We start from the raw sequence: 15,169 nt of genomic DNA, 5'->3' as shown, positions 1-15,169 counted from the left end.
ACATTCTGTTCATTGTGAACCTGCAGCTATTCAAACCATCCCACAGCTACAAGACTAGGGCAGTTGTAGTCTGGTCAAGTTTTCTAGGAATCCAAGTGTAGCGGTGAGATTTCAATTGGGAAATAATGCCCCCACGTAAGGCTCAAGAGTGCTCGAACTTGAGTGAGTTTCTGCATCACACAAGGAGCTGGTTTAAAACAGCTGTCCAGTCTCATCTAAGAAATACGAATTCAGTCAGCCTCGCATAGGGTCTACACGTTTGCATTTCTAACAAATAGCCAGGTGATGCTGATGCACGGGGCCCTTGGACCCATCCTTTGAGAAATACCTGCTCTAGTATTTGGGGGTCCTTTTTCTCTCCCTTTTCACAACAACCTTTCTTTCTGAAAAGAACGAGTTCCTCCCTGCCCCTTAAGAAATATGCTAGAACACACATAGATGTCTCATTGCTGTTTATTTTTGCTGCATACCTAGGGATGTTGATTTGCTGTCTGTAACTCCCTAGCCCCTCTGTAACTGGTCACTAGGAGTAAGCGCTGTTCTGTCAGCTTTCGTAGCGGTGGGCTCACAATTCATCCATCACCCCACATCTCTTGTGTCACAGAGGTGTGTGGATGCTTTTCAACTTGCTAGGGTATCATCTAAATAACCTCTTGTTCACAGTGCTGGGTAATCAAGATCTGTGCCTGGTGGACAGAGAAAACCCAGGCTTTGTGTCCGTCGCTCCCTGTAGACCTTGTGAAGATTATTTACATGGGCTGGTACCATATTGCTCCTTAACTGCAAGGCTGTTTTCTGTTGTTCATGTGTTATTCAGATAAAAACTACTCAGGCAAGGTTGAGCCTGTGGGAACCCCATTATTTGATCTCTCCCCATTTTTTAAAAGGGAAAGCTAAAGGAGATGTGACTGTTTCCCAAAGGAAAATAGGCTTTTCAGTGAGTTCAAGAATAGGGATGGCTTCTCCATTTACACAAAGAACCTGTCTGCAAGGCCCATCACTGGCTCTCACGGCTGAGCCAGAGGGCAGCCCAGTGGCTTGGCATGGACCAGACTTGGGGCAAGGACACGATGTCTAATACTGCCTTGGGATGCGGAAACTCCAACCGGCACCCATGCTTGATTCCCTGTGGCTTTCCCTAGGGGCGGGTCCCAACGGCCAGCGGCTCTGTCTCCCTTATCTCCATCCTCTGGAGAACCAGGGGGGAGGCTGGCGAGCCAAGGAAACAAATGGAGTCAATTATAACCCTCGAGCCGTCCAAGTTCCTGGTTAAGCACATTACACAACTCAGCTCGAGACTCCTAAGCCCCAGAAATGAGATGATATGTTCAGCCCAAGCAGGAAAAAAAGGGGTTGGTGGTTCCAGATAGAGAGTGTCTGACCACCTGCCGCACTCTTTGCTTGGCCCCAGGCATCCTCCAGCACTTCCACATTGAGAAGATCTCCAAGAGGATGTTTGAGGAACTCCCTCACTTCAAGCTGGTGACGAGGACAACCCTGAGTAAGTGGGGACTCTCTTTATTCCTCCCTGGAAAACACATCTAGTTTTCACTGTAGCCTAGTTCTAAACAAAGTACCCTCCAGCCCCCACCCCATATTCTCAGTAAACAGGAGCAATGCTCAGTGTCAACATTAGGGGCTATTCTCTCTCTCCAGGTGACTAAACCCAGAGTCTCAAAAGGGTTGGAGAAAGCTTACAAGATTCTAGGTCTGGTACATCTGTGCAGACTTCACATCTGGAAGGCTCTTCCCTAGGTGATGGGGATGAGAGAAAAATTAATGTATATCAATTCTTGTGTTGCATCAAAGCTCCATTTGACTCTTTGGAACGGCCCCAGGTGGTCATGTTTCTTTAAAAACGCTCAGGCCGACTCAGGCTCTCCCACTTCCTATGCTAGATGGAGCCTGGGACTAGAGCCTGCAGGCGCTGGTGGGTGGGGAGTACTTCTGAAGGAATAAAAGTCACAGAATTTCTGTCCACAGGGAATTCTAATGGGCGAGACAGAACATGAAAATGCCTTCACTATGTATTAGCATAGTTCTGAAGAGTTAAATACCTAAGAGCTCAGAGGGATCTGCAAAGAACAACGAGATGAGAGCCAGATGGGCTTAGTCGGGGAAGGCTTCGGGGAGGAGGTGGGTTTTGAAAGAGAAGGGTGTGACTGGGCAACAGGACAGGAAATCAGTCCAGGAAGAGGGTACAGCCTAAGAGAAGACTCAGACGGGAGCAAACAAGAAATGTGAGTGTGGATGGATGTGTGGGTATGGGTGAGGAAGAATTACAAAGGCCACAGACGGTGCACTGAAAGACGAGAAGAATTGTAGGCAGGGAGTAGTCAGAGGGCCTGGAAGAAACCAGTGAGAAGTTCAGGTAGGAGGCAAGTAGCTTGGGTAGTTGCTGCAAAATTCCACACAGTATAGTGGTTTCAAACTGGTGTTTTGGGAAGATGTCTCTCAGCTGTCAGAGGCATTTATGAAGCACCTACTTTGATGAAGCCATATTCTAAAGAGCCCAGTATGCCATGCTAAGAAGTTGGACTTGATCTCCAGACCAGAGAACCCCAGTGGGGGGTTTTAAGTAAGTGAACAATGCATTCACATCTGTTTTTTAGAAAGTGATACTTGCTATATGAAGTGGAAGGTGGGCTTTTATTGAGAGAGCTGGTGATAGTCTGTAGGAAGCTGTTAGACTGTATAAAGTTGGTTAGATGGGAGGAGGAGTTCCTGGGAGGGACAGCTCTGAGGTTAGATCATCAAGATCAGTATGAAAGAGAGAAATGAGTTTGGAATGACTCCAATGTTAACAACTTTATAGACGAGGTGGATAGTAGTACCATTCACCAACAGGAAACTCTGGAGAATGAATGGGTATTGGTGGGAAAAAAATGAGTTTTACTTGGAACATGTTTCGATTAAGATGCTTGAAGGCCATTTGAGTAGAGTGATCCAATAGGCAGCTGGAAATAAGGTTGATGAGGTCAATGGTTTATTCTGCTCAAGACTGGTAGACAATTACCTGGACAGTAGGAGGATTCAGATGGAGGAGTTGGGAGTTCTTATGAGTAAGGAATAAAGGAGGCAGAGCCTAAGATTCCAGGATCAATGATGTGACTTTTGAAATTACCAATTAATTACCAAGAACATATTTTTGTTCATACTGTAAGCAAGGCACTGTGCTAGGCACTAGGATACTTGAAAGATGATTTTAACAAACTGCCCATCACAGTTAGGATATGCAGTATCTAATGGAGGTAAATGGTATCTGCCTTTAACTGTGTGAAGCTGAAGGAAGTGGGTACGAACGAGATGATCCTGCAGGGTCACCTGGGGGCAGAGAATAACAAGCCTGACTCCTGTATATAATGTGCCTATCAGATCCTGGCACGCCATAGGGCTTCAGTAAAAGCTGGTTCTTTGCCCAACTTATCTCTCCTTTCCCATCGAGTCTGAGAGAATAGGGAAAAGTGAAGAATCTAAGGGAGAAAGGACCAAAGAAATGGAGGCTATAAGGAAGGGGGTCATGGTCTCCTGTGGCTAGGAAAAAAAAAAGAGGTTCAACATCAATTTTGGATTAAGAGGAGCTTGCTGACCTTGGACTGGGAGTTCTCCAGGTTGCAACACCATGAGAGCATAAAAAGAAGACTGAAGAGGAGATCCAGGATGGGCATTTTGTTAGGAAGGTTAGTTGACAGAGCAAGATGATAGCAGGAGGAGGAAGATCTTGCCACTGCGGGACCAGTGAGAGTTAGAAAAGGGATGGTCCAGAGACATCGGGTGGTTTCCAGCACTCAGCACAGGGTGTGCACTCAAAAATGTTTGCTCAGTTAGCATGCAGTATGGTGAACAAAGAAGTTGATAAGGACACGTTGGAAGTGTGGACAGTTCCATAGTGAAGGGGGAGGAGAAAACAGAGAATGGAAGGAAACACGAGCAGGGATGACAGGGAACAGAAGGGATGCAGCCGTGTTCATCCAGAGCAGAGAGGGATCACATGGGGAATGTGAGGATGGACCTTTCTAAGGAGCCCTAGGAAGGTGAGGGCCGCTCAAAGTGGTGTAAAGACAGTGTGTGGGCATCAGAGAAAGCAGAGGGGAACCGTTTTTAACAAAGAGTGGCAAGAATACAGAAAAGAGCAGTAAATAATCAAGTAACCCAAACTAATATTCAGACCTCAAAGAGCAAGCAAAGCCCAGGGATGCACCAGGAACTGTTCTCCAAAGTGTCTTATTTGACCTGGTGCCAAGTGAGCCACCTGATAGCTCACAACCTGATAGTGGAGCATTTTGCGAATGCTAAATAGGCTGTAAAAATCACAAGAGTAGTACTTAGGTTTTACTCCCGAGGAAGCAGTTATGTATTCTTGGGATTGTTAGAAATGTTGTGCATTGAAATGAAGGCTCTGAGGGTCATTTTCCGTATCTGTCCCCAGAAAAATGTTTTGGGGGCTGTTGGGCTGTAAGCACATAACACCTGTATTCCAGCTCCCCTGGCGGGTCCGGGAGTGGGTGGGGAAGGATGGGGTATATGGATTATACTCCTAACTGGCTCTGCTCTCCTCTTACATCCCTGGGCCACTTTGTGTTTGCCTTTTAGGCCAGTGGAAGATCTTCACTGAAGGAGAAGCCCAGATCAGCCAGATGTGTTCAAGTCGGGTGTGCAGAACAGAGCTTGAAGATTTGGTCAAGGTTTTGTACCTGGAAAGGTCTGAAAAGGGCCACTGTTAGACGAGACAGACAGTATTGGAGAGGGTATAGCAGGAAAACTCAAGCTGCAGCTGGACTGCAGGCTTACTTTGCTTAAGTCAACAGGGCCCTGAAACCCCAAACTCAAATGCAGTTAACTACTCACGCCATGCACAGCATAACTTGCTCCTTTATTGGAGTGGTGTGTCGGCCCTTAAACAGTTCCTCCGAACAGACTAGAAGAGTCTTGAATTATCTATGGGAGGAAGAGGGCCAGAACACCACAACACTGCTGTAGTTTCTGGGAGAATCACATTTCTTTACAGATTAAGGAGTAAACAAACCACCCCCCAACCCTGTCCCCGGGTTTCTATCTAGAAAGTCATTCCAGTGAGAGAAACTGAAGGGAATGACTTCGTAGGAGGAGTTCTGTAGTACAGAGAAAATATTTGTATGAAATTCTGCTCTTCAAATTTTAGATGTCTGGTGTTTTAAAAAAAAATTAACTCCCAACTTCACACACACACGTGCACACACCCAGGCACACACACTAAACTAGAGCCTTCACCTTGAGGCAAGGCCAGCACAGTCTCTTCCCTCCTTTCCATTGCCGGGCTCCCAAGTCGCTTGGACATGTTTGGTACCCAGGAGGATAAGTAAGGCATCGTGAGCACAAGTCTCTGCCCTTAGGTCTGCAGTGTGGTTGCTGAAGTCACCAACTCATGTGGTTGTTGAAGTCACCAAGTCTGGTGAAGAATAAGAACAGCATTGCATGGCTGCCTTCACTTTGAAGTGGGGAATAACTTCTCCCTCGTGACACCACTTCTCTTTTCTCCCCGAACCTATGGGGCCTCTATAAAGAAGTTAGAATTGGGTAAAAGTTTTCAGAAACTGAAGACAAAATAATTGTTGAAGAAAGGAATTAATAGCAGTCAACAGGCTGGCCATGTTTTCAAGTCAGTAAAACTCACCAATTAACAGCTCAATCCTCACTTATTTTCTTGAGGTCCTAGTTTTCTAGTCCAAAATTTTCAGTTAAATGATTAAATTCTAGAAGCTCTTTAAAAGGGCAGTTTTCTCTTCTTCAACTGCAGGAGTTGATTTTTACTTTGTAGAGGAGCTCAGTCCTCACAAGCTTCTGAACGGCGGCTCTTCAGTTAGAATTATTGCTCATCTGGGGAAGTGGGGATTCTGATAACATTCTTTATGCTAAACCTTCCACTGAGCACGGATTTGAACCATGGATCCCAGAGAAGCCTGCTCTGAAAATGTCTACTTGCAGCCCGATACCAGAGCCTAAACGATCCATTCTGAGGCCTGGCTTTAGAAATCACCTTTGTGGGAAAACTGTACATTCTCCATAGCGGGACGCTCAGGCCTGCCTTCTACATTGATCTCCTTGGAGGGGGCATGAATGAACTCTAGTGAATACTTAGAAAAGGTAGGGACTAAGAAATGCCATATTTCCTACTCTGTGATCATGGGTAAAAGGAACTCCCTCACCCTTAATTTGACACCAGTAGGGAAAAATGTAAAATGTCCAGTCTTTCTGGCAACCTGACATAAAGGAGTCTGTTCTCAGAAAAGAGACACAGGGGCCCAGTGGCCAGGCCTTCATGGGAGCAGCCTCTTACAAGCCCCCCAGACATTCTCCTGGGGAAGAGGAAGTAGGACACCCAGGGCTGAAAGGCCACAGGGCATTACTGGAGGCGGGAGGGTGTGGACGAGGTTAAGTAGCCGCTGCTCCCCTCCCAGAGGTGGCAGCCTTTCCATAGTGTGGAAACAAGTCACCGAATCCCGAGGCAAAGCGGTGATTTCCCCTCCTGGATGACCCACCACAAAGCCTTCCCACCCAGGTGTTCTCTGAAAGCTCAACCTTAAGGGAACACCCAGAGAGCTTCCCTAGATAGACTCCTGCCGCCAGGTGCTGGGACACACCTTTGCCAAGTGCTGTGTGAAGCAGGAGCTGGGGAGCTGTGCTAAGCCAGCATCGAAACCCTCCAGTGTTCGGTATCATGTCGGGAGTGGGGCATAAGGAGAAGAGGCCGAGCCGCCTGTAGTCAGTGGACAGGAATGGATGTGGTTCTTCTTGTGTATTTATTTGTACCATAAACACTTGGAACAACAAAGCCCATAAGCACCACTTAGCAGTTGTAGCCATTTAATAGTTAACTCATGTAAACAAGTAAGAGTAACATAACAGTATTACCCTTTCACTCTTCTCACAGGACATGTACCTAAACATGGTACTTATTTATGTAGTCACTGTATTTCTGGATTTTTAAATTAATAAAAAAGTTAATTTTGAAAAACCCTGTGCAGGAATGTTGTGTGAGTGATTGACTCTCTGGGCAGTGCTGACCTCGGACTGGGTAACAGGTGATGGGTGGGCCTGGCTGTTGCACACTCAGCTTGACACCCCTCTGACACTACAGCATCACAGTTAGGAGTGAGAACTTTGCAGTCAGATGACCTTTACTAAGTGAAGTAAGCCAGAAAGAGAAAGAAGAATACCATATGATATCACTTATATGTGGAATCTAAAAAAAGTAGGACACAAAGGAACTTATTTACAGAACAGAGATAGACTCTCAGACACAGAAAACAAACTTATGGTTACCAGGGGGGGAAGGGGTGGGAAGGGATTGATTAGGAGTTCGAGATTTGCACTTCCTAACTACTGTAAGTAAAATAGATAAACAACAAGCAATAAATTCTTTTTAAATTAAGATATGTGCATTATTTAGATATAATGCCATTGCACACTCATAGACTACAGTGTAGTGTAAACATAACTTCGATATATACCAGGAAACCAAAAAATGTGACTCGCTTTATTGCCGTATTTGCTTTATTGCGGAGGTCTGGAACCGAACCTGCAATATCTCTGAGATCTGCCCATGTAACCCCGCAAGATAGACATGAGACTCTACTTATTTCTCTCTCCTTTGATGCACATGAACTGCTTTTATTCCCCCAATGAATCCCTCATGCAAATTGACTTCAGGGGGCCTACCCCACAGTCTGTCAAGCAAGTTCAGTTACCTCTGAAACGTCCCAGTGGAAAGAAAGAAGTCTTTGAATGCAGAGCCCAAGCCACAGCACACAGTCTCACCAATATTTCATACACATTTATGACTTTGTGCCTTTGTATGTGCTTTCCAACAGCTAGGAAGTCCGTCCCACTTCTTTTCCTGGCAAACTCCTACTCATCCTTCAAGACCCAATCCAAATGTCACCTCTGTGGTGCCTTGCTGGCTCCCCACCTGGTTTGCCAGCATTTCCCCTTTCTCCTTATGTACTATATACTCCAATTATGCCAACTCAATTTTCCTAGAACTTACTGTGTCCTTAGTACTTCTGTGTCTTTGCACACAGCTCTGTTTGCCTGGAACGTTCATCCTCTGATGTCTCTACTTCACAAACAGCTACTCATCTTTTAAAATTCACTTTGCTCTTCTCAGACCTCATCCACCTCTTTCAGGCACAGTTAGTTGTTTCCCTAGGAAATAGCAACCAAAACACTAACTCGGTGCCAGCCAATGTGGTCATCAATCGACATGCATGTTTTCCTAGTTAATCCTCACCACAGCCCTATGTGATAGGGCCCATCACTGACCCTATTTTAGAGATGAGGACATGGAGTGCATTCATCTTTTACATGCCATCATGTGTTAAAATGTGAAGCATTTGCTCCGCCACAGTCTCCCTGAGGAGTCTGGAGAGCTCCGAGAGGGCAGGGACCTGGTGCCCAGCACTTCCAGACATTCAGTAAATATTTGCCAAGTGAATAGTCAGTCTGATGGGATTCTTTCTCCAGATCGGAAAGAAAGCGGTCCAGGGATTATTTAAATATCCAGGGGCTAGGCAGGCCTTCGGGACATTTTCTCTGTACCTAAGGGAGACGAATAAGATCTGGGTAAACAAACACAAATGAAAAGGTGCTTGTTTGCCTTCCCAAATGATTTGCCATAAGCCGTCTTTTAAAATTACTGATAAATATTAGATTTACACATAGATTTTTTTTTTCACTTCTTAAAGCAAGATGTCCCTGCATTTGCAGTACAGGCCTCACAGCTGTGAAGGATTCTTACTTCAAGAATATGGACGGTAAGCAGTATCTGTATTTCTACATATACTACCTATATCATAATGTAATATTTAGAATAGCTATAGTACATATTACAACACTTAGATCTCGCTCTATCTGTGTGTGTGAGTAATTAGGCTCCCACATGATGTATATAAAGCCTTCACAAAATGGACAATACAGGAGACCCAAGGCCTGCTTCAAGTTAATGCAAACAAGAGGAGTTCTGAGTTGCCTCCAAGTATATGAAGTCCCCAATCTAGGAATGAAATATTGGCCTCCAATTTAGCATCCGGAATGCATTTTCTTATAGAAACATCATTCTATTTGATGCTTAGATCTCCCAGCCAGTCGGCACAAGCCTCTTGAACCCTGAATGTAGCCAAGTTACATAGAGCACTAATTAGTACCTGCTTAAGCTGGGTCCTGGTGGTGAGGAGAGAGAAGCAACCAGGGAGTGTCCTTTCAATTTTCTGGGTGGGACGGGTGAAGGGGGGATGAAGAGCAGGCTCCAGGCAAAATTTCAAAGAAGGTAAAGCCTCCTCTCTCCATTTCATCACGAGCTCCCTGGGTCCCCAGTGCCGACGTCCCCTCTTCACATCCCGCCATCCCACCCAGGCCTGCCTTGCTCAGCAAAGAACCTTGGGCTCTGCCATTACCAACATCGCTCAACAAACAGAACCGAATCCCTTCAGGGCAGCTGTCCGGGCCTTCAGAAGGAAGCGGGAAGCAGCAAGCAGGTTCAGTGAAGTGAATGAGACTTGCTTAGCCCTCACTTACCTCTTCACTCACTTTTAAAGACTTTATTACTGTTTATTGTGCTCAAAATGAATTCCCCAAGAACAAAATTACAGGCAGGGGGCTGAAGTGAGTAAAAGCCTTCTGGCCACGGGGCAATGGAGGCAGTAGGAGGGAGTTATTTTTAGGGGGTGGGGGTTGATATTTAGGAAGGAGGGAGGAAGTAGGTGGCACCAAGTAAGCAAACCATTCCTACCTCTACTGTGAGAACATCTGCCCGAGGAAACACTGCAGAAGGGCTTTAGCCATTTTCTGTCCTGCGATCAAGACATTCACCTCTGTTCAGAGACTCAGCAAAATTAAAAATAAAATAAAATAAGAAGTTTAGGGTCAAACCTTGCAGGCAGTCCACCCCAATCAGGAAACCAAGAGGAGACAGAGAGCTAATAGATGCAAACAATTCACACTTCTTTCCCTTTCTCCCTGCTTTCGATATCTCTTAATCTCAGTTTCCTTTTCTGTAAAACGGGGGAAAGAATAATCTCTACCTCATAGGGTTATGGTGAATCTTAAATGATATTGTGTAAAGTGCTTATGATAGTGGCTGGCACATAACAAAGGCACAGTAAATTCCAGAGGTCTTTTTTATTATTACTAGGTGAACTGTTTGTTCTTGAACTTTAGTAGTTCAGAGAAAGGAGAAAGCAGTCTAGGCTTGGTTATTTCAGGCATAAAGTGGAATCTAAGCCTGGGATAGCCAAAAGGAGGTCTTGGTATAGAAAAGAAGAGAGGATGTCCTCGTACGACTTCAGCCAGGATTTAGTAAGAGCAAGAACCTGACTTTAGTGCTCAGGAGAGAAGGAATACATTTTCCCACTAGAAACTGAGCACTGTGGCTGCTGCATTTAGTTTTAAAATGTCATCGCATGACTACAAGGTAGGAAAACCTGGTTTACCACTTTGTTTGGCTCTGAAAAATGACCATAATGTCAATAAAAGCCACAGTGTGACAGGTGACTTGGCTATTTGCGGTGTTTATTGACTTGTTGGCTGTAGTAAGAGGAAAGCTTCCATTCATCCACCAGCTATTTATGGAACACCTACAGAGGGCCAGGCAGAACCTTGGTTCTACAACAGTGAGCAAGATCAACCTGGCATTTGCATGCACTGAGGTTACAGTCCACCAGAGAATACGGATTCTGGACAAGTAACTCCAAGTGTGATGGGTGGGATGAAAGAGTTAGTCCAAAGCGCTAGGAGAGTGTGTCATGGGGGCTTGTCCTCATCATGGAAGGGTAAAGAAGACTTTCTTGACGAAATGACATGAGAGGCAAGGCTTAAAGTCTTAGGAGTTGGGGTTTCATCCTCTATGTTGTTTGAAAACAAGGTTTCACTGCTTTAAAGGAATTTGAACAAGCATTGGACAAAAGCATTGATTCTTCAGCTGAGTCCAGTTACACTGCCGGTGCTCCTAGTCGGGAGTGCTAGGTACCCACTGCAAGACCCACCCCCATAAAGAAATTCCACCAAGGAAAGTAGATAGCAGAGCCCCAAGAGGATGGAACACAAGATAGAGAGATTTTGATGAAGGAGCTAGATATGAATGTGAACTGTTACCTGAAAAGTCAGCATTAAGTATGGCTCCCCAAGCTGGATGAGGGGACTAGTTAGGTGCTAGAGTTGGGAGAGTGGCATACCAAAGTGAGAAGTATTTTATCTCTGACACTGTTTAGAATTGCTAGAGCATGGTAAAAATTCAAATCTGACTAAGTTTTAGTCGATTCCATTGTTTTCAACTTCTCCAGAGACAATGCTCCCACTTATTGACTGCACCCTGTGGACCACTCCCACCCTCCACTCTCTCACCCCCACCCCGCCACATGCCACTAGGTGGCAGTCAGACAGAGGTTGGAGAAAGGCAGACATAAAATTTTCAAGCCAGTTCTCAAGAGCCTTTTACTCTGCAATACTAAGAAAATAATTTCTCTGGAGTACCTCTGGGGGTACAGCCTCTTCTTAAGCCACTAAAGTCATTGTACATTTGCCTTGTTACTGCCAAAGAAAGTAGCCATTGATGACCTGAAGGTCAGACAGAAAGGAGAACTGAGGCAATGAGTTGATTGTCAGGCAACCCAAAACCCCCTTATGCAGTGACTGGCCGATTGTTTCCTCAAATGTCTCTTTTGCTTTGGCTAGTGGAGACCCAGTCTGAGTATGATTACTCTCCTGGATCTGAAACAAAGACACAGTCACATTGGGTGGGATTGGAAAGAACCAGATATTAACCCCAAGCCACAGGCAGGGGGATGCCTGGAGCAAGACAACAGGCTTGAAGAGGCTCTGATGCAATGCAACAGGGAAGGAGGGGGATGTTTGGTTTAAAGGAAAAGGTCAGTGTGCATTTGAAGTCGGAGTTGTGGCCTATGGGACGCCCTGAAGTTTTGAAGATTGAGGACAAGCTCCAAGAATATTGAGACATTCTGGCAATGTTGAAAAGGGAACCCCTCCAGAAAAACACAAGACAACTCGAGCTGATTAAATGGCTTTGGATAAAAAGTGGGACTCTGGATTGGATGGGATGGGAAAGGTTTGCAAGCAAGTGTAGGGAAGGAGATTCTGGGAAAGAACAAAAGGAAAGGAGAAGCTCAAAATGAAATCTAAAGTAGTCTGCTAAGGTTTGGAGGTAGACACTACTATCTCCTTTCAACAAACTAAGAAATGGGCAGATTTGGTTTTGGTCACATATTTGGGAGCCTCCCCTCCCTTTTAGCTTCCACCCTTGGTGCTCAGCATCCTCTTGTTTCCCTTTGAGTGTCTTCCAATGCTGGAAGAAACTGGAGAACATTTGGAGTTTGGTTCTTTAGGGTGGTACCAGCCAAACAATAATCCATCAGATTTTGACCTCTGTCGTAAGTACAAAAGGGACACATTTCCCCAAGCAGACATGACACCTCAAAGGCTGACCTCTTAAGCCCACTAAACCTGCTCTGGCCATTTTTGATCCCCATTCTACTTTTAGAATGGAATTGTTCAGAGGCCCATCCTGAAGAAATTCAATGAATTCAGACTATCGTGTTAATGACTACTGATAATTTGATGCTGTACCAAGTGAAAACTGTGTATCCTATGACGTAGGATCATTATTTAATTCAGTGATTTCTCAACTTTTTTAAGTCCACATGACTTCTTTTGTGAATCAAATCTTTGTCTGATTATCCCATGATGGTAGTTTTATTTTTTGTATCTGATGATTGAGAAACTAGATAATGAAAAAAGTTACTAGGAAATCATGTTTAGAAGGTTTTGTGCTTTATTAATCACAACAGCAGCCACATGTGCTTTATAAATAAGTAGTAAATATATGTTTGAGACATATTTATCCAAAATAAAGACAATGCTTCGTCCACAGGTGGATTTGCAGGTCCCTGGTTAACCTGAAGGTTGTGGCCTCAGAATAAGAACCACTGCCTTAACCAGAAGAAATTATTAAAACAAGAAGTTTAATCATTTTGAAAGTTTCATACTGAAGATACTTTTGTGCCAGCAGGGTAGGGTGGAGCCTCTCCCATCCACCTCGCAGATCCATTTTCCATAGGAGGTCTGGGCAGGACTGGTTAATAGATGACAAAACAAAAATGAAAAAAATGCTCACGTTTCAGGGAGCCACCCTAAATGCTCATTTGATCTCCACAAAGACCAGTGCTCGAGGAAGCTAGTGGAACACTCAAGGTTTGACTTTTGGGAGCAAATTTGGCCCAGCAATAGGATGGTAATCAAAGTTTGACTATCATCACAAGCACAAAAAAATCAATTTCCTCAAGCAGAGCTAATAGAGAAGAGCTGTATAATTCAGAATATACTAGAAACCACTTAATTGTACAATTTAAAAGGGTGAATTTTACAGTGTGTAAATTATGTCTCAATAAAGGTGTTATTTGAAAAAACTCAACCATCAGGAGTATTGAGGTCAACACAGTCGCCATATTAAGCTCCCCATATCTGAGCCCCTTGTACCTCTAATATCCACAGCCTATGAACTTAAGCTGTCCTCAGCTCCACAGAAGGCTGACTCCTATTGATATCATCTCTCTGACTTTGTGTATTCTGAGAAGATGATGATAAGAAAAAATCAGGTAGTGAAGTGGAATGCTCCCTATCTTCCATTTTTCCAAATGTCAACACATTTTACTCACTCTTCAGTGCCTTCATGCTATTATTTGTTGTATTTTGTCCAGAGTAAGTGATGGCAAACTTTTTCTATAAAGGGCCAGATGTAAATATTTTAAGCTTTGTAGGCCATACAGTCAGTCACAACTAATTAATTCTGCCATTACATCATGAAAGCAGAAATTGAATATATATAAACCAATGGATGTGATTGTGTTCCAATAAATCTATGTCTACAAAAACAAGTGGTAGACTGCATTTGGCCTATGGGCCATAGTTTGCCAAACCCTAGTCTGTTATTTGCAAGAGCGTCAAGTCTAACAAGTTTACTTGGCCATGCTGGTAGCTGACACTTTTTTAGTATTTTCTGTTTTATCTAACTCATTTTTGGATACTCCACATTAATTGGATAAATAGAAAGAAATTGAAATTAATAAAACTTAAAGAAAAAATAGATAAAACCTAAAATAATGCCCCACCAAATCACAAAGGGGGCTATAATCATCTTGTCATAAATGAAATGTAAGTTTGATATATATGAGTTATAGATCAATGTGTGATTATTAGCCTAATTTTTTGGTTGTCTGACTTGGGGTTACAAAGAACAAGGCCTATTAATTCATCCAACAAACTTTTATTGAGCATATATGAGCCAGGCATTGCACTAGCTACTCGAAATACAATGGTGAGCAAAACAGCATGGTGAGCAAAACAGCATAACGGTTAAGAGCATTGACTCTGGACCCAGCCTCCCTGGGTTTGAATCCTGGCTCTGTCATTTATTAGTTTTGTGAGCTTGCAAAGGCTACCCTGCCTCTCTGGGTCTCAGTTTCCTCCATATGTATAACAATAATAGTGCCTCATGAAGTTACTGTGAGAATTAAATATATTAATATTTATAAATTATTGATAAAATTTCCTGACACATAATAAAAGTTATATATGTGCTTGTTAAACAACAAAGACTTATACCATCTGTGCCCCTAATTAACTTTGAATCTAGTAGGAGAGACTAACTTTAATCTAAAAAACAAGCAAATATAAAAACAAGTAAATATAAATTGCAAGTGTGATCGGTGCTACAAAGGAGATTTACGTGGAGCTATGAGAGTTTGTATTACAGGGATTTGACCAGAGAAGGCATCTCTGAGGAAGTTATATTTGAGCTGAGGGTAAGTAGGAGTAAATTAGGCAAAAAAAAAAAAAAAAAAAAAACCTATGTATTTGGAAGGAGCATGATAAGTGACTCTGTATTTCCTGTCTTGCTAACTAAGCACTCTGTTGAATTGAAGGCATGACCCAAGCCTCAAACTTCTGTATTCTCCATCATGCCCAGTAAGCATGATTGGCATCGCGAACAAGTCTGATGATATTTGTGACAAGCAACAGCTGCCATTCTGGAAGTTTATTCTTCCCTTTTCCTGCCTAGCTACCCCAAATCTGGAAAACCAACTGTACAAAAAATGCTTGAGGGTGTTAAAGTACTCTAACT

General features: G+C 43.7%; 1 protein-coding gene across 4 annotated transcripts in view; it reads left to right on the top strand.

The window, feature by feature from the left end:
* The window catches only part of CHRDL1 (chordin like 1), a 123,116-nt gene extending 116,122 nt beyond the window's left edge, over nucleotides 1-6,994 (top strand). For all 4 annotated transcript variants that reach the window (XM_031445650.2, XM_031445648.2, XM_031445652.2 and 1 more), the window contains exons 11-12: nucleotides 1,412-1,501; nucleotides 4,594-6,994. In XM_031445650.2, coding sequence (XP_031301510.2) covers nucleotides 1,412-1,501; nucleotides 4,594-4,724 — 221 coding nt within the window. In that variant the 3' untranslated portion in view covers nucleotides 4,725-6,994. The remainder of the gene's footprint in view (nucleotides 1-1,411; nucleotides 1,502-4,593) is intronic.
* Nucleotides 6,995-15,169: the final 8,175 nt, after the last annotated feature.

Source organism: Camelus dromedarius, chromosome X (assembly GCF_036321535.1).
Source record: "Camelus dromedarius isolate mCamDro1 chromosome X, mCamDro1.pat, whole genome shotgun sequence".
NCBI lineage: Eukaryota > Metazoa > Chordata > Mammalia > Artiodactyla > Camelidae > Camelus > Camelus dromedarius.
This window is presented reverse-complemented; position numbering and strand designations above follow the sequence as displayed.